The 27,738-nt window shown below is 41.4% G+C and overlaps 2 protein-coding genes and 1 long non-coding RNA gene across 3 annotated transcripts in view; 2 read left to right on the top strand and 1 right to left on the bottom strand.

Annotated features, from left to right (window-relative positions):
• LOC105355269 (uncharacterized) overlaps positions 1 to 27,738 on the top strand; it is a 208,977-nt gene that overhangs the window by 72,004 nt on the left and 109,235 nt on the right. The window lies entirely within an intron of this gene.
• Positions 3,125 to 5,353, top strand: LOC111948641 (E3 SUMO-protein ligase ZBED1-like). Its single transcript, XM_023962523.2, has 7 exons — positions 3,125 to 3,233; positions 3,386 to 3,477; positions 3,561 to 3,767; positions 3,834 to 3,947; positions 4,043 to 4,300; positions 4,407 to 5,029; positions 5,113 to 5,353. The coding sequence occupies exons 1-7, from the start codon at positions 3,155 to 3,157 to the stop codon at positions 5,345 to 5,347; spliced, it is 1,608 nt and encodes a 535-aa protein (XP_023818291.1). The 5' UTR covers positions 3,125 to 3,154; the 3' UTR covers positions 5,348 to 5,353.
• LOC144988201 (uncharacterized) lies at positions 6,822 to 18,138 on the bottom strand. The gene is made up of 3 exons (XR_013652040.1): positions 17,686 to 18,138; positions 16,429 to 16,851; positions 6,822 to 10,363 (listed from the first exon to the last, which is right to left on the bottom strand). It is a non-coding gene; the product is annotated as an uncharacterized LOC144988201 (long non-coding RNA).

Genomic DNA, 27,738 nt, shown 5'->3' with positions numbered 1-27,738 from the left:
CACACCAAGACCCCCGCAGCAGCGGCAGCCCCCACCCCAACCCCAGGTACGAGCCATAACCCCCCAAGGCCAGCAGTCCCCGCCCAGGAGGAGGACACCCAAGGGAAGAGGGGGTCCACAAGGAGTGTTGTAAACATGACCCGACCAGGCTCACCCACAGTTGGAAATTTGGCGAGGCCCAGCACTCGGGGGCAAGGACCAGAACCCACACCACTGGGATACGGACACCCCCGGCTCAGGTGTGATGTGATCCCCGGCTCGTAACCCTTGTGCTATCTTAGGCATTTTAACATTGTGAGTTGTGTCATCTAGACCCACTAGACCAGGGGTGCTCATTACGTCGATCGCAATCGACCGGTCGATCTTCAAGGACATGAGTGTAAATCACGGGACAGAGAAGATTAAAAAGATTTAAAAAAAAAAACTTCTTAAAAATCCACCAGCCAATCAAAATCCTCACCGAGAAGTACAGGACTTGATTGACATGCAGAACGGCCAATCAGACATCCTCTGACACATACATCACTGCAGACGCGTGTTTAAATTCACTGAGCGCAAACTCTCTGTCATCAGAGAGTGGTTTTCTGCCCCGCTGCACATCATGTCCCCGGCAGCAGACCTCTCCGGACAACCGGAGTGTTTATTAAAGCCGCCCCGCGTGTCTCCTCCTGCTATCAGCTCTGCAGTTCTCGCCCGACAAATACGAGCTCATTAGGAAAGCTGTTTTGTCCGAGGCAACAAGCCAGCAGCGCCAAATACCATGCTTCCCCCTATTGCACGATTTACAGCAGAGCATGACATACACTGGTTGATGCTTTCTGTCTTTTTAATAAAACGCCTCATCTGTTAATACAAAAGTATCTTTGTGTACTCTCACTGTGTAGTTTTTAATCATCAGTACATAAACAATAATGTTCAAATAAACATGTAACTAATAAACATAAGTAACAAACATTTACTAATATTATTTAATTTATATATATATGTATGTATATATATATATGCATATTTCATAGGTAGATCTTCAAGACATTGTCGATTCAAAAGTAGCTCACACGCCAAAAAATTGTGAGCACCCCTGGACTAGACAGTGTTCTGAACCTTTTTTCTTCATTGATTTGTGATCCTCACTGGTGTCCATGGATTACATGAAATCTTTCCACCTTTATCCACCTTTGTTATGGTAGGGAGAACACATCAATGTAAGGGTCGGGTCATCTATGATAGCACAAGGGATAATCTAGCCAGAGAGATCAGGGATCCCTCTCCCTTCATGGAGAGAGGGCAGCCGGGCCCAGGAAGCCAGCACCCAGGGAACCTGGCTGCCATCGGAACTTTGCTCAGGTTAATCTGTTCCTTCGCAGCCGGACCACTTCTGGTGTGACGCTGGGCTTTGACGTCACATCCGGCATTGTGTGTTAAAGCGGGCCTGGCAGAGGGCCGAGTACCCTTAGACACTGTAACCCTTGTTATAATAAATTGTAACAGCTAATGACACGCATATTATCCAAATAAAATATTTATCAGACTAAAAACATGGAATTAATACACAGATTAAGGCCCACCTTTTATTTCTATGTCTTTTTAAAGCTACCATACGTGCTGATCCAACTTTGTAGTCAACAAGCGGATATGCATCAAGGATGTCACAGATTTCCTCCAGAGGGAATGTTCCTTTAGGCGCTGGGCTGAGTTGAAAGGCTCTATAATGCTCTCTATACCAACCACACAGCTCTTTGACAACATAGAACACACAATCACGTACAATGCATATTTGTTCAATTTTAGAAAATTCTGGCAATCCACCTGCTACTCTGTGAGCCAGTAACATCCCTTTTCTGTAAGTAATGCCTTTGGTTGTCACACACTGTGCAAAGTGGACTTCATGTGTGCCAGGCAACTTTTGCTGGATGACTTGTGCTATGTCTTCATTGAGCAAGTCCACTGGCAGAGTGGATACATCTGAAACCTCAAGGTCTGGCTTAGATAGATGTAGTGCACGCAGATGGTAAGCAATCATCATCTGATGTTTAAGGATAAAGAAACGGGGACATTCTTGAAACAACTTGTGTGTCTGATAACCTGTTCGAAAAAGTTATGCTTGGCTTCAAAGCGCATTGTCCATTGCCCAACAACTGGACCAAAGAGCTTGATCATTTGCGGATAGTGCTCCAAGTAATGATGCTTTGGTAACAACCTAAAATCAGGGAAAAGTTCTTTAAGTCTGTGCCTGTGCTCGATTATTTTACTTTCCAAAAATGCTAGTGAGTCATCACTGTGAACAGGGGCAACAACAAGCTCTGTGATATCCAGAAGGACAAGCCATACCATGTGTGATAGAGTGAAAGGAATAGAAGACTGTGGTGAGAGCAGCCATGTTCTTGGGTTACAGACAGAGCTGGAGGTTTTTTCTCTCTGTGTTTTTATGGAAGTGTATTGAATGGAAGCGTTATGGCAAAAAAAAGGGTGATCTTTATTCCAATTTTTTCGTTCCATTCTCCTTGTAGGGGAAGGTGACGAGACAACCAGCAGTGGGACAGGAAGGAATGGATGGATCCTTCTGAGCTCACCGTTTGTGCATCTCCAGCAACTACTTTATGAATGACATTTTTTGCTCCATGCAGGAAGAAGATGCTTTACTGCATGACACTAGGGATGGCCCGTTTGACACGGGGCTTCGGCGCGCGGTTCACCTTCATGAAACAGAGTGTTTCGGCACAATGTTTCAAAGCGTGTGTCAACCAGCGCAGATCACGTGATTGATGACGTATGACGCGCCAAATGCATCACTCACACGAACCAGGTTTCAGATCTCAGGTGTGTTTGATCAGAAGGGCGCGCTGTTGTCTATAAATACAGATGAATCCCAAACAACGTTTCCCGACCAGTTCTGTTGTTTCCCGTGTATCGTAAGAATCAACGTCATGGCACCCGGTAAAAAACGTTCTGTGGCTTGGGATCATTTCAACATGATTTCTCCAAATTAGGTAATACACTATTAACGTTATTTTATTAGTAGCCATTGCTGATTATGTCAGTTTTATAGGTATGTCTGTCAGTTGAAAGGAATCATTTTTATTCTTTCCATTTTTTTTTTTAGGTGCAATGTTTGATTTGCAAACATGAATTTCCATTTAATTATAGTACATCCTCCATGATGCGACATCTCCGCTCCGTTCATCATGTTGAAACTCCGCAGTCGGCAAATCAAGCCTTCAATCCACCTTGTATTGGTAATAAGAATATATCCAACTAATGGCACACTAAGAACTGAAACAGATAGCTCAGTGGAAAAATCAGTGACATGTGAATGCTGAGGTTCCGGGTTTGAGGCTCAGCTTCTACAATTAATATTTTTTTTTTTCTTCATATGTATATTTTGCAGTGTCAAGAAAGCAAGAACTTGATTCTGCATTGGTGGATATGATTGTAATGGATGCACAACCATTTTCAATTGTTGAAGACAAAGGCTTCAAGGTAAGGTGGCTAATATTATATAGCATTTACATTATTTATGTTTTTGTGTACATAATAAGCTGTATTTTATTTGTCACTATTAGGCTTTTGTCAACCTTTTGGACCCATCCTACATAATTCCTAATAGGAAGGCCTTGAGGACAATGGTGGAGGAGAAGTACAAAGCCAAAAAGGAGAAGGCTTTAGATGTGGTTAGCAGGGCCTCTGCTGTCAGCCTTACAGCAGACATGTGGACATCCATTAACATGGACGCTTACTTGGCTGTAACAAGCCATTTTATCACCGAGGAGGTAGGCATCCCCTGCTTTGTGCAATGCTTTGGTTTATGTATCTCAGTTTGACTTTGTTCATTCTAGGTGGAGCTGGCCTCTGTGGTCTTGGGGGTTCTGAAGTTTCCCCAAACCCACACTGCAGCTCACTTGGCTGAGGCCAAAAATCTTCTCATGGAAGAATGGGGAATTAAAGGGAAGGTGCGAGCCAGATCAATAAAGTACAAAATCATTCATCAATATGGCCTCCCAATACCTAATATACATGATTTGTGAACATGTAATCTTTCTTCCAGGTGACAGGCCTGGTTACAGACTGTGCTCCCAACATGGTTGCATGTGCTAATATATTACTGCTTCGGCACATAATGTGTTTTGCACATATGCTTAATTTGGTGGTGAAAAAGTCCCTTGCCCAAACCCCTGAACTAGAGGATATCCGAAGTGAGGGGCGTAGGATTGTCTGTCTTTTTAAATCCAGCACCACAGCGAAGGAGAAGCTGTCAGAGATGCAGCGACAGCTGGCCAGGCCAGAGCACAAATTAATACAAGAGGTGAAACTTTTTCTTTTTTTTTAATCTAAGATTTTACATGTTTTTGCAGTTGTTTATTGTGTTACTTTCTTCTCTCCTTTAAAACGTGCTTGCTGTCTTATCTTAGGTGGAAACAAGATGGAACAGCACATTTAATATGTTGGAAAGGCTGTTTAAGGAGAGAGAGCCACTGGGGGCAGCTCTGGCCACCCTCCATACAGACCTTCCTCCATTCACCTCAGAGGACTACCAGGCCATACACCACTGCTTGAGCGTTCTTTCACCGTTTCAAGAGGCTACAGTTGAGCTTTCGACAGAAAAACGAGTGTCAGCAACCAAAGTCATTCCCATGGTCAAAATGCTGAAACATTACATCTCAAGCAGGTGTGGTCAGATCACACACCCACTTGGTGAAAAACTGGCCACTAACTTGAAGAACAATCTCCATGAGAGGTTTTCAGCTCTGGAAAAGGTCACTGCTCTGTCAATGGCAACCTTGTTGGACCCAAGGTTTAAAGAGCTGGGGTTCTGCAGCCAAGGCTCTGCCCACACGGCCATAGAGCGACTCACTAAAGAGTGTGCTGCAACAATGCAGGCGCTACTTCCAGAGGCACAGCCACAGTCGCCACCTAGAGAAGGTCCTTCAAGTCAGCAGGAAGATGGTGGTCTCTGGGCCCTGCTGGACAGGCATGTGGGGGTTCAACAGCAGGTGACCAGCACAACTGCCAGTGCAACAGTGGAGGTTCAGAGGTACAGTAAAGATTAGAATCCTCATCATAACTTCTGCTCATTTTAGACTGGTGCATGACAATAGGCTATTAATGTCCTTCTAGGTACTTAAAGGAACCTCACATCCCAAGGACTCAGGACCCACTGAGATACTGGGTTACCCACAAGGTTTTATACCCACATCTCTACAAGCTGGCAATGAAGTTTTTATGCACACCAGCTTCATCTGTGCCTTGTGAGAGGATCTTCTCCAAGGCTGGCGAAATCGTCAGCCAAAGACGAAACAGGCTGAAGCCCAGCACAGTGGAGAAAATTCTGTTTTTAAATAAAAATCTATAACATGTATCCCACCCAGTCATGTTAGACCCTGGTTCACAATCACTCATTCTCACTTTATACATGGCATTCACAATGTAACACAAGCACTTCTCACAAATCTTCAAACATTGTCTTTGTTTTATTTCCACACTGAAGTGTTACAAGGGCAAGGAACTTAGTGGAGTAGATGATATATGTCCTGTCTGCCACCAGATGCCGCTGTTCTGTGTGGTTTCGAAGCCCCAAATGCTTCATTCATTTTTCTGGCACATTTACACGAAGCCCCATGAGAGCTTCATGGGGCTTCGATTCCCATCCCTACATGACACCATTCAGGCAGCCACATGGAGCAGAACTCACTCATTTCAAGGAAGATGTTCCCTGCCTGATGTTGTAAAGATGGAGGAAAGAGAACAAGAGGAAACACTGAAAGATCTCCAAAACTGTGACTTCATGAGTGAAGATGAAGAGAGTCATGGAACTGAGGGAGCCTTTCATTTCCTTCTTTCAGTTCAGGAAGGCGAGCAACAAGGCGTGGTAAGTACAAAAGCCAGACTAAGCCACTTAGCAAAACTTGGAGGCCAGACATAAGCACCGGAGAGTGTAACGAACTGGCGATGAATGTTGGGGATGGATCTCCTTAAGAAGGCAGGCAGGTTATGAGGTGAGTATCGGCAGCTGGTTCCAATCAGCAGAGCAGAGGAGAGAAGGGATGGGTGAGGTAGGCTGACAGAGGCACCATGACAATTAGCATCAATGACAAATATTTACATTGAAATATAAAAGCATCAAATGAGTAACAATAGGTTTAAATTATCCCTTGTGCTATATTAGATGACCCCCACCCTTGCATTGACGTGTTCTCACTACCATAACAAAGCTGGATAAAGGTGGAAAGATTTCATGTAATCCATTGACACCAGTAAGGTTCACAAATCATTGAAGAAAAAAGGATCAGAGCACTATCTAGTGGGTCTAGATGACCCAACTCCCAATGTTTAAGTGCCTGGGATAGCACAAGGGTTACAAGTGGTAAAAGTACAACACTAAAAATATATTTTCAGGCAAAAATATTTTATTAACTTTATGAATCTATTTAGAATCACAAAATTCTAGTGATATTTCTTCAGGCTTACTTAGAAAAGACTTATTTGTTTAAAAGAAAAAAACAGATAAAAAACACACTCTAAAAGCTGCAAATGCTGAATTCATATTCCAAGACCAAGTCTGGATTTCAAAGAGACTCAAAGCCAGAATGCAGTTTGCAGATTTCTGTTGAACTGAACTTCACTGCTGCCTCAGACTGATGAGAAAACAACTGGGAAGCAATTTGTTTGCTTCAGTCTTCTTCACAGCTTCTGATGGAGCTCTGTGATCTCACCTCAGTCCTGGTTTAAGCATCCAGAACGGAACCTGAGGAATTCAGCTTTAGAACCAGCAGAGAACCAACAACCAGCAGAAAGCCACACTGTGGGAAAGACTCCACACTTCTGACTGATGTTCACGTCCACTTTATTCTTCACGGTAAAGATTGGGACAGAACACTGAGAACTAAACAGAACAGATAAACAGTTCTAATGTATACTAGAAAACATGAATCACAACAACACCAGACACAAACACCAGTCATGTTCTTTATCTTCCTTCATACATTTTGGAGAAAATCTTTTCTTTAAGAAATGTTTTGCTCATATGACCTAAGAAATATCAACTGCAGTCACTACTTTGTTTAAAAAACTATAATGAAATGTTCAGTTTTTACACAAAAAGTATTTGAATTAAATAATATCTTGTCATGGTAACACAGGCAACGAGAAGATACACACTGTATCAGCATAAACTACAACCACAATGAAGCTGTTCAAGAATAACATTTCTATTTACAGGTTCATCTATAAAAACAAATTCAAGTTTAGAATATTTTTATAAATCAGTTCAAACCACAAAACTCGTATAGAATAATTATACATATACTGAAATGTATCAATCCTTTATTTTATGAATTTTGGTAATTGTATCTTAAAGAGGATGAAAACCTAAAAAATTGTCTTAGGAAATCAAAACATCAGAATAAAAAAACAATGTTTTCAGGAAACAGATGTCAGAAAACTGTTCATTTCAGTCAGACAACTCATGCATTAAAGATTTATTCCCTATATCTTTAGTTTGGCATAAGGCTCTGTTCGGATTCATAAAACAAAGATCTCCATAAAAAACGTTGGGTATTAAACTACCCCTAAACGGAGATCATAGGTGGGAGACGGGGAGGAGGGTGGGGTGACGAACGTAGAGCTCGCGGAAATAGATGAAGAGGGATTGGACCGCACATGGAACTTAAGTAGGACGCTGAACAGGTGAGTTGATTGGACTGAACTGCCCGCAGGGAGGAGCAACCAGGTATGCTGCACAAGTTGCCTGCCTGAAATACTCCCAGGGTTGTTCATTTCTTTCCATTCAATAATCACCTGTGCCTCCTTTTAACTGAATGACTGCATCAATGGGGTCTGGAGGCAATCATGTGGTTCTGTGTTCATGTCAGGTTGCTTTGATAGCTGACTTCAGGTAATTTATTGTTGCGTCTAGTGTCTCATCTTCTTCTTGATAACAGGTTCATAGATTTTTTTCTTTTTTATTGAGCTCATGTCAGGACTTTGCTGGTTGACCAAACACAGTAACATCACAGTCAATGAATCACATTTAGGTATCTTTGGCAATGTAGGAATAAGCCAAGTCCTGCTGGAAAATAAAATCTGAATCTCCACACAGTTTGTCAGCAGACAACAGTGTGAATTTCTCTAGAATATATTGTATGGGGTAAATTAACTGTCAAAATGAAACGTTTGCAAAACAAAGTTGTGCACAAAGAAATATTTTGTATTATCAAAAAAATTTGAATACAACATTTAGTTTTACATTTAACTTGTCTGTTTTAAATACAAATTTCCCTTTTCCTTATAAATACATTTCTTGTTAACTTGCTGTCAAAAATACATCCAAGGATCACAGGGATATATATATATATAGTGCCCCGAAACATTGATATAAAAATGTGCATGCGTATTGAGCCTTCTTTATTAAACTAAAACAGAATTGGATATTTTAGAATGTTATTGATGTTGTAGCAAGGAAATTATCTTGTTACCATAGTTCTGTTTTTAAAAAACATATGGCCGCATTTTTTGTTGCCAGGGGTCAACAGCTGATTGTGTAAACATGCACCAACAGACTGTTTTAGACCCAGAAGTGTTGGGAAATATTCTAAAAAAAATCATCAGGCATGCCTCTTACTAGGTGCAAGTTCAGGTTTGTCAAAAGACAAAAAACAAAAACAAAGATGATACTAAAACAAAATAACAAAAAGAAGAGAGCTAATTTAAAGTCAAAGTAGGCTAACTGGCAGCTGGCAGGAGCTGCTCTGTGATTTATCTACACCCCCTTAAATGTGGTGTCATTGTTTTATTCTATTGCATCTAGTTGTAGTCACTACGCATGCGCACTTTGTTGAATCAATGTTTTGTGACTCGATATTAATGCCTTGAACCTGTGACATATTTTGATATTAATCTCAAAAAAGAAATTTCATGTTCAAATCATATTAAAAAAAAAGAAAAGTAATACTGGAAATAGACATGTCATAGCTAAGACTAAATGTTGTATTCATTTTTTTTTGTTTTTAGAGTGTTCACCATTTTCTTTATGGGCATACATTTCCTTTTGGCAGTTATATAACCCTGTATTAGTTTTTCAAATTCAAGTTTCAAATATACAGTTATAATTTTGAATAAATACTTAAAATTTAGAGTGTGTTGTTTTGAGTTTAGAACTGGTTTCATTTCTTTTTAATTAATATTATCTATTCCTCAAATTTTCAATTTGTTCTTTTATTTCTTTTAAGCTGATTCTGCTTTGACCCCATGCTGTTCCTGTTTCTTAATTTGAGAATTTTCACTAAATTCTTTTTGGATTAGATACATGCTTCTCTCGTGTGAGTTCTCATGTGTGTTTTGAGGCTAAATATACGACTAAAGCAATTATCACATTCTTTACAAGAAAAAGGCTTTTCTCCTGTATGAGTTCTCATGTGTGTTTTCAGATTAGATGCACGACTAAAACTTTTATCACATTCTTTGCAAGGAAAAGGCTTTTCTCCTGTGTGAGTTCTCATGTGTGTTTTCAGATTAGATGTACGACTAAAACTTTTATCACATTCTTTACAATTGAAGGGCTTTTCTCCTGTATGAGTTTCCATGTGTGTTTTGAGAATCGATGTACGACTAAAACATTTATCACATTCTTTACATGAAAAGGGCTTCTCACCACTATGAGTTCTCATGTGTGTTTTAAGATTAGAAATATGACCAAAACTTTTATCACATTTTTTACACGGAAAAGGCTTTTCTCCTGTGTGAGTTCTCACGTGAATTCTGAATTGAGACACGTAATCAAAGCTTTTTCCACATTCTTTACAGACATAGGGACTTTCAGACTCAGTTTTCATTGGCACGTGTGCAATTCTTTTTCTTTTACCAAACTTTATATAGGTAGATCTTTTTCCTTTTGGAGATCGTTTGTTTTTCTTAACCAAAGATGCCTTTCTGTTTTTTTTCCTAACAGAGTCACTTTCTGACATGCAGGAACTGTCCACACTTTGGACATGACTTCTGTCACTTCTCTTCCTCTGATCTCTGTTCTGTGGGTCTGTCTCTTCATCTGAAGTTGATTCTTCATGTTGGTTTCCTTCATTATCCTGACTATCAGTTACATTAAAGCTCTGCTGATTGTTTAGATCTGCTTCACTGTTCTCATCTTCCTCATAAGTAGGAATCTCCATCAAGGTATCAGTCTCCTGGTTCAGATTAAGCTGCTCTTCATCCTGACTGATCCAAAGCTCTTCTTGCTCCTTTTCAATCTGCTGAGGTTCTGGTTCCTGCAGTTCCTCTTTAGTCTGTGGAGATTTTGGTTCCTCATGTTCCACTCTGAGGTTCCTCTGCTGGTTGCAGAGATCTCCCTCTTCAGTCACACAGTGCTGGGGGACGACTGCAGGGACACAAACACAACAAAGAACCTTTTATACTTTTAAAGAACGTTTTGTATTATTAAGCACCCATAAAAATCTAAACCACCTCAAACGTATTTCAGTAAAAAAATTTTAGACCTGGTGATTGCAAAATCATGTTCAGAGTTTTAGATTGTTTGTGATCCTTATGAATATAACTGTGTGACATTGAATAACATTGAAGACATTGAATAAATAAAAATAAATTGTTTTTTTTTCTCTGTCTAAACAAGGTGATGAAATCACCAGCAGTGATGACCACTCTGATGAGACATCCAAGCATCAGAGCTGCAGTTGCAGCAGCTCATCTGTTGAACTACATTTTTAGAGGAAGAACCGCTGAGGTCCAGCCAAGATGTTCCTGCACAGGAAGTCTACAGAGGCTGAAGAACACTGTACTGGTGGTAAACGAGAGTCAAAGCTGGAAACTTTTACACTGAAAGAATCAGACCCAAATGTGGAGAATACATTTATCTGTTCCCACACAAAAACAGCAACTGCTTTATTGCATTTCAAAATTAGACTTTCTACATTGAAATGACAAATACACCGAGTTGTGTGTTTATATTGTGCTTCATAGTAGTCAGAGTAAAATATTGGAAAGAACTGTGCTGCAAAAGAAAGTATCTTCATTCTGGCGATAAAGAGAGGGTTTGTTTCCACACGTGTCTGCTGTTGATAAAAAAGAAATTATATCTATTTTATGTGTTATATTTAAAAAAATCTAACCCTCCACGGGTAGTTTCTCACCCAAGCTTGGGTCCTCTACCAGAGGACCGGGAGTTTGAGGGTCCTGCGCAGTATCTTAGCTGTTCCTAGCAATGCACTTTTCTGGACTGAGAGGTCTGAGATCTTTCGAGGTATCTGTTGTAGCCAGTCCTCCAGCTTGGGGGTTACTGTCCTGAGTGCTCCAATTACTACTGGTCCCACTGTCACATTCACTTTCCATTCTTTCTTCAGTTAAACTCTGAGTCCTTGGTTTTTCTCCAGTTTCTTGTTCCTTATGTTTCCGTCACTTGGTACTGCCACATTGGCGTTTCTCTGTTCTTTATCCAGCACTGGTGGTCCCATTTCCTAGTCAGTATCCATAGCCAGTCTTGTTGATTATTTGGCTGAAGGGGTTCAGACCTATGGAGAACAGCAGTGGGGAAAGGGCATCACCTTGGTATATCCCACATTTAATGGACACTTGTGCAAGGCTTTCAGTTGCTGTTTGTTTGTGGGCTTTTCTGACTGAAGTTTAGTCTTCAACCAGTGAAATGCATGCTCAATTGGGTTAAGATCAGGTGACTGACTTGGCCATTCAAGAATATTCCACTTCACAGTGTTTTACTGATGATGTAGTGTGCTTTGGATCATTAGCTTCTCCACGCCTTCTCCATACATTTCTCTTGCCATCATTCTGGTAGAGGTTGATTTTGGTTTCATCTGCCCAAAGAATGTTTTTCCAGAACTGTGCTGGTTTTTATTAGATGCTTTTTAGCAAAGTCCAATCTAGCCTTCCTATTCTTGAGGCTTATGAGTGGCTTGCAGCTTGCAGTGTACCCTCTGGATCTACTTTCATGCAGTCTTCTTTTTATGGTAGACTTGGATATTGATCCGCCTACCTCCTGGAGAGTGTTGTTCACTTGGTTTGGCTGTTGTGAACGGGTTCCTCTTCACCATGGAAATGATTCTGCCATCATCCACCACTGTTGTCTTGCATGAACGTCCAGGTCTTTTTGTGTTGCTGAGTTCACCAGTTCTTTTCTTTCTTTCTTATTATGTACCACACTGTTGATTTTGCCACTCCTAAGACTGTTGCATTCTCTCATGGTTCCTTTCTGTTTTCTCAGCTTAATGATGGCTCCTTTCACCTGCATGGAGAGCTCCTTTGACCGCATGTTGTCTGTTCACAGCAAAATCTTCCAAATGCAAGCACGAGTCCACCAATCAACTCCAGGCCTTTTATCTGCTTCACTCATAATGACAAAGGGCATTGCCCACACCTGCCCATGCAATAGCATGGAAGTCAATAGTCCAATTACTTACGAGCCCAAGAAATGCAGGGATTGTGTTTAAAAAATGCTTTAGTTTTTCACCTTTTTATGCAATCTTTTTTTTCAATCCATGGAATAAAAGCTGAAAGTCTGCACTTCAATGGCATCTGAGTTCTTTTGTTTAAAATTCACTGTGGTAATGTACAGAAACTAAATTAGAAAGAATGTGTCTCTGTCCAAATGTTTATGGTCCTGACTGTAGTTTCCTACTAAGAGTCCTGTTGATGTTGTACAGCTCCAAGCATTCAGTGATACACATGTGTGGCATTGAATCATAGACTTTCTTGTAATCAATCCAGGCTGTGCACAGGTTGGTGTGTCGTGACCTGCAGTCTTGAGCGACTGTTCCATCAACCAGGTGTTGGTGTTTGGCTCTTCTGGAGTCTCTACCAATGCCTTTCTGTGCATTGCTCACGTATTGATCCATGTGCCTATTTATCTTGGTTGCAATGATGCCTGACATGAGCTTCCATGTTGTGGAGAGACAGGTTTTTGGGTGGTAGTTGGATGGGACTGGACCCTTTGAAGGATCCTTCTGGATCAGGATTTTTCACCCTTCTGTTAGCCATTTGGGGTGAGGGTTTCAAACTGAAATGGGTGCAGGGAAGGGGACAGGACAGACGTGACTGGCTAATTAACAAATGCATGTTAACTATAATAAATATCTATATAGAAACAGAATATGTGCCACAGTATTTTAAATATGCAGTTGTAAACCCCTTCTGAAAAAGCCCAGTTTAGATCCTGTTAATCTTGCCAAATAAAAAACAATATCAAATTTCCCCTTTATTTTAAAAAATCCTAGAAAGAATTGCAGTTAAGCAGCTTTACCGCCACCTACAGGACAATAGTCACTTTGAAGATTTTCAGTCAGGGTTCAGACCACACCAGAGCATGCAAACTGCACTAGTTAGAGTCATGAATGACTTCTTATTGGCCTTAGAAAAAGGACTACTCTCTAGTCTGGTCCGGTTAGACCAGGGGTCGGCAACCCAAAATGTTGAAAGAGCCAAATTGGACGAAAAAAAACAAAAAACAAATATGTCTGGAGGCGCAAAATATTAAAAGCCCATTTTAAGCCTCATAATGAAGGCAACACATGCAATATGTATCTATATTAGCTATATTAGCCTTCTATCAAAATGACTAAGTTGCTACAAATACATAATGCGCATTAACCATTAAATGTTCATTTGCCCTGCAGTGCATTCTGCGGAGAACGACGCGTCACGTGACAGCTCTGTTGTGCAAGTTCAACTTCATTACAATATCAATGAATTATGTTTCATTGCTTTGATAAAATTAAAGAAATTTAATAAAGAAATCCGATTTTTGATGTCATTTTTATTTTGAGGATTTGAGCAAAAAAACAATAAAATGGAACGTGCATGCCCAAAGACAGTCAGCCTGCGCTCGAATGACAGAACAGCTTCAAGCATTTGCGGCGCCTGGAGACTTTCATTCAGCTCGTTTAGGTGGCTTGTAACAGTCATATCCACCAAAAAGTGCAGCTTTTCCAGCCACTCAGTATCTTCCAGTTGCGGGCAGTTCAGGTATTTGCTTTTCAGGAATGTTTTCCCGTGTTCTAAACAGATGACAAAGTGACGCAAAACGTCACCCCTGGACAGCCATCGGACTTTGTTGTGTAGCAGGAGATCAGAATATTCGCTTTCAACTTCATCAAGCAATGTACGGAACTGCCGGCGGTTCCATTTACATCAGCCACCTGCCTAGCGGTCCACTAAAATCTTCGTCCTCTCTTAGACTGTTCGGAGTAGTGCGGTGTTTGGGACACGGACAGGTCTCCAGCGCTGCCAGTTGAAAAAGCTCAACTTTTTGACAGCGTGGCTCCCGTATTTCCCGCTGCAAGTGACGTACCTGCTGCTTACAATATTTTTTCTCCACATTCTTACAGCATTGGAAAACGTTAAGAATGTTTGTGTCTTGTTTTTCCTCCAACAGAAACCATATTAAAAACAAAAAATATATTTCTCTCCCCCATGTTTTTACATTTTCAAACATTTTTGAAAATGCTCCAGGAAGCCACTAGGGCAGCGCTAGGGGTTGCCGACCCCTGTGTTAGACCTAAGTGCAGTCTTTGTAACCATTGCCCATAGTATTCTACTTCATAGATTAGAGCACGACATAAGAATCAGAGGATCTGCACTCCAGTGTTTTAAATCCTATTTATCTGATAAGTACCAGTTTGTTAATGTAAATGGACATTCCTCTCATTGCACTCGAGTTATCTACGGAGTCCCACAGGGCTCAGTTTTAGGACCCATCCCGTTTATGATTTGCATGCTGCCCTTGCAAAACATAATCAGGAAACACAGCATTAATTTTCACTGTTATGCTGTTATATAAGTAGTTGTATTTATCCATTAAACCTGTCCAGAATGACCATATAAAGAAACTGAATCAGCATCAGAGACAGAGACTGCATCAGAGACATCATTGATCAAGATCTGGATGACAATTACCTACCTCCTCCTAAACCCACAAAAAACAGAGGTCATTATACTAGGTCCTAAAAACTTAGGAGATGCTCTGTCTGATCAGATAGTCTCCCTGGATGGCATGAGTATAGCCTCCAACTCCACAGTAGGTCAAATAAGACCTTGGGGTTTTATTTGACCAGGATTTATCATTTAAGGCTCACATATCACAGGCTTGTAAAACTGCATTTTTTTCACCTACGCAATATACTAAGATCAGAAATATACTTTCTAAGAGTGATGCTAAAAACTCCTCCATGCATTGTCACATCCAGATATGATTACTGTAACTCTTTGTTAGCAGCGTGTCCTAAGAGTTCCTTAAGAAGTCTCCAGCTTGTTCAGAACGCAGCAGCTAGATTGTTAGCAGGAACTAGCAGAAGAGATCACATCACTCCTGTGTTATTTTCACTTCACTGGCTCCCTGTTGATTCTAGAATTAACTTCAAAATCCTCCTGTTAACCTATATGGCCTTACATGGTATGGCCCCATCCTATATTAAGGACCTCATAGTCCCTTACCACCCAAACAGAACATTTTGCTCACAAAATGCAGGACTGCTTGTGGTTCCCAAAATTTGTAAAACCTCCGTTAGAGGTAGAGCCTTTGGACACATAGGGAGGGGGGATTCATCTTTTTTGTTTTTACTGTTTACTGGCATGACGTCATACAGTCGACTGTCAATAAATAATTGAATGACGCTCTAATAACACTGTCATAATTATTTTTGTGTTAAAATTTCAAAGGTACATTTTATAAGTGATTGACTTGAAAGCCAGGAAAACTGAAATAAAAGTGTTTTGCTAAACAGTGAAGTGGAACCTTGTGGCTCTTGTTGGGTTTTGGTCTGGAAGAAACTGGACCAAATGGTTCTTTTAGTATTGAAGGTTACAGACTCTTGATCTCCACTGAAGCTATGAGCATGAAATGTCATTCCACAGACAAATCATCAACAAAATGATCCTGATGCTGCTGAGGTTCTTATGGAAGTGAAGCAAATCTCAGCAGAGATGCAGTTTTTCTAAACTGAAATCACTGACATTAAACAGCCTGAACATTCATGGAGCTGGACTGGACACAGAAAAACCTCCCTGTTGTGTTTCCACCCACCAATGAGGAGCAGTTTGATGAAGATGAAGCTGTTCTAACAATTCTGACACTAAGCAGTTTTTCACACTAAGCAGTTTTTCACTGATGTGTTCAGGTTTGAATATTTTCTGTCTGCACATCCATGAGCAGGACCCTGTCTTTGGGTTTTAGCTTGAAATGTAGTTTTGGAAATAGAATCTGTCTGAATGTCTGGAATTGGAGACATGGAGACATCAGGGAGATTTAGATGTATTTTGGGTTTGACAGAGAAATCTGGTAAAAAGAACTGAAATACAGAGAACTTGGAACCACAGACAACAGAAAAGATTGTGCTATTTTATATTGATAACAATTTTCTCGAACCGTTGTTGAAGTGAACATACCGATAGTGTGGAAATGAAAATCAGAGTCACACTGACCTGCTGACATGTGAGAGCTGTCCACACTTTGGACATGACTTCTGTCTCTTCTCTTCCTCTGTTCTCTGTTCTGTGGGTCTGAATCTTCATCTGTAGTTGATGTTGATTCTTCATGTTGGTTTCCTTCTTCATCCTGACTATCAGTTACATTAAAGCTCTGCTGATTGTGTAGATCTCTTTCTCTGTTCTCATCTTCCTCATTAGTAGGAATCTCCATCATGGTATCAGTCTCCTGCTTCTGATCAAGCTGATCTTCATCCTGACTGATGCAAAGCTCTTCTTGCTCCTTTTCAATCTGCTGACGTTCTGGTTCCTTTAGTTCCTCTTCAGTTTGTGGAGGTTCTGGTTCCTCCGGTTCCACTCTGAAGTTCCTCTGCTGGTTGCAGAGATCCTCCTCTTGAGTCATCCAATGCTGGGGAAGAACTGCAGGAACCAAACACAACAAGGAGCTGTTAATACATTTTCAGGACTTTTGGGTTTTGTCAAGCACCAAAAAAACTCAGTGATCATTGGGAAAAATGCTTGAGGAGTCTGGAGGACTGGAAGAGACTAACTGAAATAAATACATATGCCATTAAATTATTAAATAAATGTGTCAATTTTTATTTCAAATCCTAAATAAATAATCAAAAGTGTCATTAAATGTGTCGATATTTTATTAAAATTCAATGTTATATGATTCACACAGGGTAAATTTATAAGTTATTCAAATATTATATCATTCTGATATCTACAGAATGAAAGTGCTGATTCCTCTGGTAACAGAAACAAACACACAGTAGTGTCTGATAAGGACACGTCAATGAAAACTCATGGGATCATGTGGGACACATGTTACTGTCATCTGCACTTAAGGTGCTCAGTAGGGACTTGAAGACACCGGATGTCCACAACTGTATACGACTGGACACACTGGACCCTCCAGCAGACAGGCTGTAGGTAATGACCAAGTCCAGAGTGTGTCCTCTGTTGTGAGCAGCTGTGGGACATTTTTGAAATCTGTCTGTGCTGCTCAGAAGAATGAAAAACTCAGTCATGACGTCATCAATGTTGACAACATGTCAATCAAATCACCAATGATTGAAATCCTATTTTACCTGATGTGAAGTGATGATAAAAAAAAAATTTGATTAACATCTTCAATAAAGCAGGAGGGGGTTGGTGGTCTACAGTGACACTTAAGACAAGCAGATCACCAAAAAGAAAAGCATGAATCTCAAAGGGTTTCTCTCCTTTGTTTTGTAGAAGTGAACATACCTATGTTGTGTAGCTGCAGCTGTGGTTTCCAGATGACATCCAGCAGTCTGCGCTGACGACAGAGCTCCTGCTCGTACTGGACGATGGTTCCTTCACAGAGTCTGCAGATTTCTTCAGCAGCAGCAGCTAGTCGCTCGCTGATCAACTCTCTCAGAGACTGAAGGGAAGACATGGTTCCTGCTCCGATCTTCAGCTCCAACTCCCACAGACACCGCCGTCCTCTTCACTGCAGCTCCGATCGATCATCTGCTAGTCTCACAATCACAGCAATCCACGTTGTCTTTCCGTTCAACACTTCTTCACTCATTTACGACACTTTGGAAAATGCTGAGAGTTCCCACACGAACCACGTATCGTCCTTTCTGTCCAAAAACCTCACGAACGTCCCAACAAAACACCAACGTCCTCTCAACACAAGCTAACGCTGCTAGCCTGCTAACAAGCTAACGCTGCTAGCCTGCTAACAAGCTAACGCTGCTAGCCTGCTAACAAGCTAAAGCTGCTAGCGCCTCGTGCTGTTTACTTCCGGGTCACGTGCAGAAACGTAATTTAAAAGAAACGCATAAAATGCGTAAATGGATCTCAACATGGTTCAAATGCTTCAATAAAAAACATTTTTAATTCAGTAGATAATAAATAAAATACATTTTAAGCGGAAGAAAATGCAGTTCTGGGTAAACTTTGATGACTGCTGCTGTGACGTCATCACATCGTGTCTCTTTCCAATGTCCAGATTTGACTACAAAACGCCCCACTTGAGGTGATTTAATAAGCTTGGAATGATGGCATTGATTACTACTGCTGATGATCTGATTCCTTGATGTTGGATTTTGTATGTTAATGCTATGTTCGATAAAGCTGAAAAAAACAAAACTACAAAACGCCCCAGATATAAATAAACCTGACCACGTTTGTTTATTGTATTCATAAACCACAGTAATTGATAAAGACACGTCTTTAGTGAAAAATTGAATAGATAACATTTAAAAGCACAAAGACTAAAATAACTGTTGCTAAAGAGAATAATTATGAGTATAAATAAACATTAAACTGTGGTCAACAACAAAGACAAGCAATAAGAAGTTTCCTCGATTTCAGTCAAATTTGATTAGCAAATGTTACATAATAAAAGAAAAGTGAAAAAAATGTAAGATCTTTGGAATGGAAACATCTTTCACTGATATTTTGCAAAGATTTTAAAGCTGTTTCTAGTTTCTGTGTCTTCTTCAAAAACTTGTTCAATAAAAAACAGTTTGGAAAAGATAAAAAAAAAATAAGAGATTATTTCACGTTAAGACACAATAAACACTTAATTTTTTTGTTGTATTTTCCGTCTCAATAACTAGTTAATTATCATATATCATCTAGTTTAAATAAAAAAAGGTCAATCATAGCTGTTTTTATTTGAAGCCTTTTTGCTTTTCCAGCTCTGAGAGTGTTTACATCAGACTGAAAGATTTCTTTTTAATTTTTTCTCGCAGGTTGTTGTTGTTGTTCACCTCTTAGCTCCTCCCCTCAAGGGTCAAGGGTTTCACTGATCCACATAAGTGGTTTGGTATCTACTCCAATAGAATTCCCAGTATGAGGGTGAAGGCTGAAGATAAAGGAGGGATTTGTTAGTGAAGGCTTTTGGCAAGTTCTATTGACCCCTCATGCATCCAAAATCTCATCTTTCATTACACCTGATCATTTTTTTGCAGTACACTGTAATGCCATTTGGTCTTGCAAATGCACCTGCCACATTTTAACGTCTCATGCACAAAATTTTTTCAAAAGTACAAAACTGTAGTTTATTGATGACATTGTTGTCTATGTTAAAACCTGGAAAGAACATCTAAAACAGTTAACTGATGTTTATGAGCGGCTAAGTAGAGCTTGACTTGCCTTGAACTGATTTTGGTAAGGCTACTGTAACCTACCTGGGGAAAAAAGTAGGGTTAATGTTAAGGTCAGGGCCTAAATTTTTCCTCTGATTACAAAAGTACAGGCCATCCTCAATTTTCCAGCCCCTCCAAACCACAAGGAACTCTGACGTTACTCAGGAATGGCGGGGCACTACCAAGGTTTCTGCCGTAATTTTGTTGATGTTGTGGTTTGCTTAACAAGCCAAACTAGTGTCCGTAAACCTTTTGTTTGGTCACCTGAATGCCAGAATACAATTAACTCTGCCAAAGCTCTTCTTTGCAGTGCCCCTGTCCTGGCTGCTCCTGACTTTAAGCATCCCTTCAAGTTAGAAGCAAATGCTTGTGATTGTGGAGCTGAGGCAGTTCTGCTCAGTTTAACATTTATCAAACACGGTACAGTACAATTGAGAAAGAAACTCTTTCTCTCTTGCTGGCACTCCAGCACTATGAAGTTCACATTGGTTCAAGTTTCCATCCGGTTACAGTTTACACTGACCACAACTCTCTAGTTTTTTGAATAGGATGCAAAACTCAAACCAGAGACTAATGAGATGGTCACTGATGGTTCAGGATTTCGATTTTGATATGAAACACAAAAAGGGAGGTGATAAATTTGGTGGCGGAGGCTCTTTTGCACAGCATCCACTCAACCCAAGTGAGGGATTCTTGGGGCAGAAGTTTTTATTCCTAGGTTGGGGGGTGTTACAGCTGTGGCCGAAATTATGTTTTATTTTTACTTTTAGAGTGATTTTCTGTAACGGTTTTCTTTTGTTTTGCGCTGCAGTCAGAGGTTGTGTCTTTCCTTCACACATCATCTGTTGAAAGCCCCCCTCCAGCTGGCAGCAGCAGAGCGTTACTTTCTGTGTTATTGTTAGAGGCTTTGGTCCTTGTATTTTTGTAGTTTTGTGTAATTTTGAGTTTTCTGTAAATAAATTCCCAGCTTATTTTCAGCCCGGCTTTGTTGTGAGAGTTCTTGAGTCGTTGTGGTCTGTAACTTGATCCTTTTAACCTTTATGTATCATCCTTTTACAAGCCCCTAGACAGGGGTGTAACAATCTAATACAGAAGTGTGCTGCGGTTTGTTGATTGGTTAGAAACAAAACAGAAAAATAATTTGAGTTAATTGATTTATTTCAAGCAACAAAATATTTAAATACTGAAATAAAAATGACAAAGAACAGATACATCACACCCATATCAGATTTCAAGTAAACCATTGATTAGAAAATAAAAGAAAACTAACAAAGATCTTAGAAAACAATGCCATATCTTGACTGTAATTACTCTTACCAAATAATCACAATCATAAGGAGCACTTAAAAGCCTTAAATTTTCCCCAAAATGTACGGAGCGCCCGATGGTGGAGTGCACCTAATGTGTTAGTGTGGGACTTCGGTTAGGAGGACGTAGGAGAGGACAGCATGAGAACGGTACGGAGAGAAGTGTGGACGTGAACAACGGAACAACATTGCTTTTTCAACCCTGCAAATGCCACCTGCAAAGAAACACGATTATGAAGCATACTTTAAACTGCAAGCAATCAGCTACGTGGAGGAATATGGGAGCAGCTACGAGAGAATTTAAGATTGATTAATCCATGCTTCGCTAGTGGAGGACACTGGAAAATGAACATCGACGAGTCAGGAGGACGCATCTGAGTTTCAACAGAAAAAAGCAGACTCAAGCGATGGATTAATGATCAGAGAACAGCTTGGAGAAGCTTCCCTGCAGTCACCATTCGACTGAGGACAGTAAAGCTTGCAGAGGAAGCTCCGCTTTAACTTTATGAAACGGTGGCACTCTGGACTAAGTCACAGCGAATTCCAGTGGAGTACAAGGAAAAGCGGTCTTCCACTCCTACTGCAGTAAACAGATCCCAAACACCTCCAGCCCAGCCACATCGCCAACATGGACGAGGCCTCACCAACTTTTGACATCCCGATGAGTCACAATGTCGAGAAGAAGGGGAGCAGCACGGTAGCGAATTGCACAACAAGTCACGGAAAGGCGGCTTTTAGTATTGTGCTTGGCTGCCATGTTAATGGACAGAAATTGTCACATATGGTGATTTTCAAGAGGAAGACTCTACCTAAAGAGAAGTTTCCAGCCGGGCGAGTTACACCAGACTTTGTGAAAGGATTGTACAAGCTTAGGCTAATGTGTCTGCTTGCACTGTTCTTCAAGCTTTCACAAAAGCTGGCATCATTCGTATAAATATGGTAATTATAGACTTTTTTAATATGCATACAGCAACAAACATAAGATTCATGGAAAAAAAAATTCTCAATTAAAGTCAAATAGTTTTTAAAAGAAGTGAATTTAGATAATACCCCCCTTGTTGAGTTGTTTTATTTAGAGAGAGAGATAGAGAGAGATAGAGAGAGAGATAGAGAGAGAGATAGAGAGAGAGAGAGAGAGATAGAGATAGAGATAGAGATAGAGAGAGATAGAGATAGAGATAGAGAGAGAGAGATAGAGAGATAGAGAGATAGAGAGATAGAGAGATAGAGAGATAGAGAGATAGATAGAGAGATAGAGAGATAGAGAGATAGAGAGATAGAGAGATAGATAGATAGATAGATAGATAGATAGATAGATAGATAGATAGATAGATAGATAGATAGATAGATAGATAGATAGATAGATAGATAGAGAGAGAGAGAGAGAGAGAGAGAGAGAGAGAGAGAGAGAGAGAGACTGTTACGATCCTCATTAACGGGGAGGAGGTGGAGCGAGTGGACCACATCAAGTTCCTGGGGATCCACATCACATCTGACCTCACCTGGTCGCTGCACACATCCCACCTGGTGAAGAAGGCTCAGCAGAGACTCTTCTTTCTCAGGAAGCTTAAAAGGACTGGACTTTCATCTCAACTTCTGGGGAACTTCTACAGGGCAACCATTGAGAGCATCCTCTGTCTGAGTGCTACGGTGTGGTACGGGAGCTGCACCGCTCAAGACAGGAAGGACTTGGCCCGGGTGGTGAAAACCGCACAGGAGATTGTGGGAGGACCCCTCCCACAACTCAACTCAGTGTACGACAGCCGGGTCCAACGGAAGGCTGGTCGTATTGCTGCAGACCCCACCCACCCAGGACATAACCTGTTTGTACCTCTTCCCTCTGGGAAGAGATACAGGAGCATCAGAACTCACACAAACAGACTGAGGAACAGCTTCTTCCCAAGAGCAGTGAGGTCCATCCACCCCCCCCCCACACACATCACACAACTGGGTCAACGAAACTGCCCCCTCCCCCCAGACTTAACATAACCCACTAACCCCTGTCAGCACACAGCTGACAATGCCCTGACTGTATTTTAAACCATGTATGCAATATTCATGCTGTATGTGCAATACCCATTCTAATGTGGAATACCCACTCATGTGCAATATTCACCCCACTCTACTGTACAGTATTTAAGTATTTATGCCTTATATAGCTCCTTATTCTTATTTTATTTTATTCTACCTTTTTATATTGTTGGACGAGAGTTGCTGGAAAAAATTTCATTGTGCACTGCAGAATGACAATAAAAGATTCTGATTCTGATTCTGATGTGTATGTGTTTAAGTTCCAGTGCCTGCAGAAGTCTGCTCTTGCACAACTGCTAACCCTCCCCTCTTAGCAGAGCTGATTGATGGTGCTACCGGTCGCCTGGCTTGGAGGGAAGATTTAAAAGCTCTTAGTTTTCCAGCCTGCCCCTGCTGTCTGCCTAGCCTTAGCTTGAGAAATTCTCTAGTTTCCCCCTAGGTTTTATTCTGCTATTGTCCTTTTGTTACATTTACTATTGTGGTATTTTGTTTCCATCTGGAGTAATCTTGAGTTTTGCCTTTCTGTCATAACTATAAAGCCCGAGAATTTAAGTGTCTTGTTGGTTATTTTCCTTTAGTTCCCTTTCATTTATTTATGTGTCATCGAATAAATAACTGTGTGGCCAACTTTATCTGTTTATCTCTTTATCTGTGGCCCTGTTATCTTAATGTTCTTTTTGTTACACATTTTCTCCCTCCTCCCTGAAGAGGGATGTGAGAGAGACAGTGGAGCTGATCTCAGATCAGTTCCTGCTGCAGCTCTGACACTCATCTCCACTTCCTCTGATTCCTCCATCACTCTGCTCTCCACCTCCCAGGAACACCGTCCAGTCACAACATCTCTGCAGACCAGCTGCTGCTGCTGCTCCTCTCTGCTCCTCCAGGAGGAACATCAGACTCAGCTTTAGAGAGACAGAGATGAAGGAGTGTCTTCTTGTCCTGGTCTGTCAGTCAGTGATGCAGCACAGCAGCAGAAAGAGCAGCAGGAGCAGAAAAGATACCAAGGGGAGCAGTCTAAGCAAAGATACCCAGGCTTCCTCAACCCCGGCCACTTCCTCCAGCTCCTCTGGGGGTACCCCAAAGCGTTCCCAGGACAGCCAAGAAACGTGGTCTCTCCAGCGTGTCCTGGGTCTTCCCAAAAATTGAGAGCTTTTCTTTTTGGCTCAGCTCTCTACAGCAACCGCATAACTACGGACAATGCCCCAATCCACCTGTCAATCTCACGCTCCGATCTTCCCTCACTCGTGAACAAGCCCCCAAGGTATTTAAACTCCTCCACCTGGGGTAAGGACACTCCACCCACAGAGAGAAGGCAAACTACATTTCCTCGGGCGAGAACCATTGCCTCAGATTTAGCGGTGCTGACCCTCAGCCCAGCCACTTAACACTCAGCCACAAACCACCCCAATGCACGCTGGAGATCCAAGCTCGATGAAGCCAACAGGACAACATCGTCTTCAAAGAGCAGAGAGGAAAACCTGTGGTCCCCAAACCAGACCCCCTCCGGCCCCTGGCTGCGCCTAGAAATTCTGACAAAAAAAACTATGAACAGAACCGAAGACAAAGGGCAGCCCTGCCGGAGTCTAATATGCACCTAAAAATAAAAGTCTGACTAACTGCCGGCTATGCGAACCGAGCTCTTGCTCTGGTCATACAGAGACCAGACAGCCCTAAGTAAGGCTCCCTGGACTTCATATTCCCAGAGCACCCTCCACAGGATACCACAGGGATGCTGTCGGGTTCTGTCTCGGGCTCGGGCTTAAGATTTTACGTCTAAGACAGCCTCACCACAAAGTCCTCATTCTGTGCTTCCTCAAAAGAAGGCGTGTCAGTGGGATTGAGGAGATCCTCAAGTTTCACATTGTAGCATAGCCACAATATGGAAGTGATTGTGGAGCATGATTAAAAATAAAAGTCAAAACCAGAAATACTTTTTCATTTTCAGAATGAAGCTGCATTTGTTGACTCAGGAAGTTTACCTTCCACCGCCCGACAATATCCCCAGTCGAAGTCAACAGCTCCCCACCTGCACTGAAAATGGTGCCTGTAGAGAACTGCTTTCCCCTCCTGAGGCTTCCTTCCCAGCCAGCGAATCCAACTCACCACCAGGTAGTGATCAGTGGACAGCTCTGCCCCTCTCTTTACCCGAGTGTCCAAGACACAAGGCAGAAAGTCGCTTGAAACAACTACAAAGTCGATCTACGGTGTCCTGAAGCCACGTGGATTGATGGACACCCTTTTGCTCGACATGGTGTTTGTTGTGGACAAACTATGACGATCACAGAAGTCCAATAACAAAATACCACTCGGGTTCAGCTCAGGGAGGCCATTCCTACCAATCAAGGCTGGGTACTCCAAACTGCTGTTCGGCCCATAAGCCGTTGAATTAAAATACTGAAGAAATGTTTTCAATCACGACATGTAGCAGTTAGAATTGTGTTCAACGCTGCAGATTTGGTCATTAGTTCAAAATGTGACAAGGTTTAAAAATATGTAAGTTGATTTTTCTTTAACATTACATAATTGATGAACATGGTGGAACATAGTGAAAATGGGACATTTTTCCTATGAAATGTAGTGATGTAAGGGATCATCTGAAAATTTAACCATAATGAGATTAATAAAAAGTTGAATGTTGATATCTGTTTCCAGCCTTGATGTCGTTGTTGATAATTATTGGAGGAAATCATTAAATACGAATCTTTTCACATTTATAAGTATCATTAATCATCATTAATAAATAAATAAAGGCAAACTGAGCAATTTTTTTATTCAAACTGGTAGCCCTTCTTATGACTCAGTACCCATGAAGAAGCTCTCAGTGTAAAAAAGTTTGATGACCCCTGATCTAAGGAATTCAGCTGATTCTGCTGCTCCCAAAATTCCTTTTTATCATCATTAGCTTTCGTAAAATTACGGACATTAACCTGGACAATTTATCCTCACTCATCCATAACATGCCCAGTCCTGATAGTGCCTCCCCTCCCGAGGAACTTATCTCCCACTACAATTATAACCTCCATCATTTTCTAGACATTCTCGCCCCGCTCAAAACAAGGTCCATCTCATTCAACGTCTCTGCACCCTGGTTTACTCCAATCCTCAGACAACTCAAAGCTAAAGGTCGCCAACTAGAACGACTCTACAAGAAAACTGGGCTCACTATTCATAAAGACATGTATTATAACCATATCATCCAATACAAAGACTCCATCTCCAAGACCAAAACAGAATATTTCTCTGGTTTGATAAATTCCGCTAATGGCAACTCAAAGGTCCTATTTTCTATCCTCTCACGTACAACCAGCTGCCAAAATTCACTTCCTCCTCATTTGTACTCCTCTGATTTCTGTAACACCCTAGCGTCTTATTTCTCTTCAAAAATCCATGACATTCACCAGCAACTTCAATCCAACTCAAGTCAAAATGTAACGGCACCAGCTCTTCTCTCCCCACATCAGCCATTCTCATCATTTAATCTTCCATCAGTTGAGCAAATCACCGAACTCATTAAAAAATCCAAAACCACCTCCTGCCAACTTGACCCAATTCCCACTGCTTTGGTCAAGGCTACTCTCCCCTCTTTATCGCCCCTCATTACTAGCATCATTCACGCCTCCCTTAAGACTGGAACTGTTCCTCCTGTTCTCAAAACCGCAGCTGTCACCCCCATACTGAAAAAAACAGGTTCTGATCCCACCAATCTCAATAACTACCGCCCAATCTCTAATGCTCCACTCATTGCAAAAATCCTTGAAAAAACTGTCACCTCTCAACTTCAAACCCACCTCTCTTCCAATAATTTATATGAACAACTCCAGTCTGGCTTCCGTCAATTTCACAGTACAGAAACAGCCCTCCTTAAAATTACTAATGACCTTCTACTCGCCGCTGACTCTGGTTTAGCCTCCATCCTCCTTCTACTTGATCTGACTGCTGCTTTTGATACAATCTCACACCCCATCCTTCTGGAAAGACTTTCAACCATTGGCATCACTGACCTACCCCTCAGCTGGTTCCAGTCCTACCTTTCAGGCCGCACGCAATTCATACAATTAAAGTCATTCACCTCTCCCACAGTTCCAGTTACCACAGGTGTGCCCCAAGGTTCTGTCCTAGGGCCCCTGCTATTCATCATTTACCTTCTTCCCCTTGGTTATATTTTCCGTAAACACAACATCCACTTTCACTGTTATGCAGATGACACCCAGCTCTACCTCTCCTCCAAGCCTGACTCCACTCTTCCACCTGCCTCCCTCTCCAAATGCCTTCTTGAAATAAAATCCTGGTTCACTGCAAACTTCCTTAAATTAAATAGTAACAAAACTGAACTCCTCATCGTAGGAACAAAGACCACCCTAAATAAACTCCCTAACTTCTCCATTTCCTTCGATAACTGCTCCATCCTTCCCTCCCCACAAGTTAAGAGTCTGGGTGTCATCCTTGACAGCACTCTCTCCTTTACTGCCCACATAAATAGCATCACCCGGACGGCCTATTTCCACCTCCGAAACATCCGCCGTCTCCGCCCCTCTCTCAGTCCTCACTCCACGGCCATTCTAGTCCACAGTCTCATCACCTCTCGTCTGGACTACTGCAACTCCCTCTTATCCGGACTCCCTTACAAAACCATTCACAAACTACAACTGCTACAAAATTCTGCTGCCCGGATCATAACACAAACCCCCTCAACTATGCATATCACACCTGTTCTACAAAAACTTCACTGGCTACCAGTGCCATTCCGGATTCATTATAAAATCCTTATCTTGACCTTCAAAGCCCTCCATAACCTCGCCCCCCCCTATCTGTCTGACCTTATCCATGTTGCCATTCCC

The sequence above is a fragment of the Oryzias latipes genome, chromosome 2 (assembly GCF_053564925.1).
Source record: "Oryzias latipes strain Hd-rR chromosome 2, Olatipes_Hd-rR_3.1".
NCBI lineage: Eukaryota > Metazoa > Chordata > Actinopteri > Beloniformes > Adrianichthyidae > Oryzias > Oryzias latipes.
The sequence above is the reverse complement of the archived record's forward strand: the minus strand, read 5'-3'. Positions and strand labels throughout refer to the sequence as shown.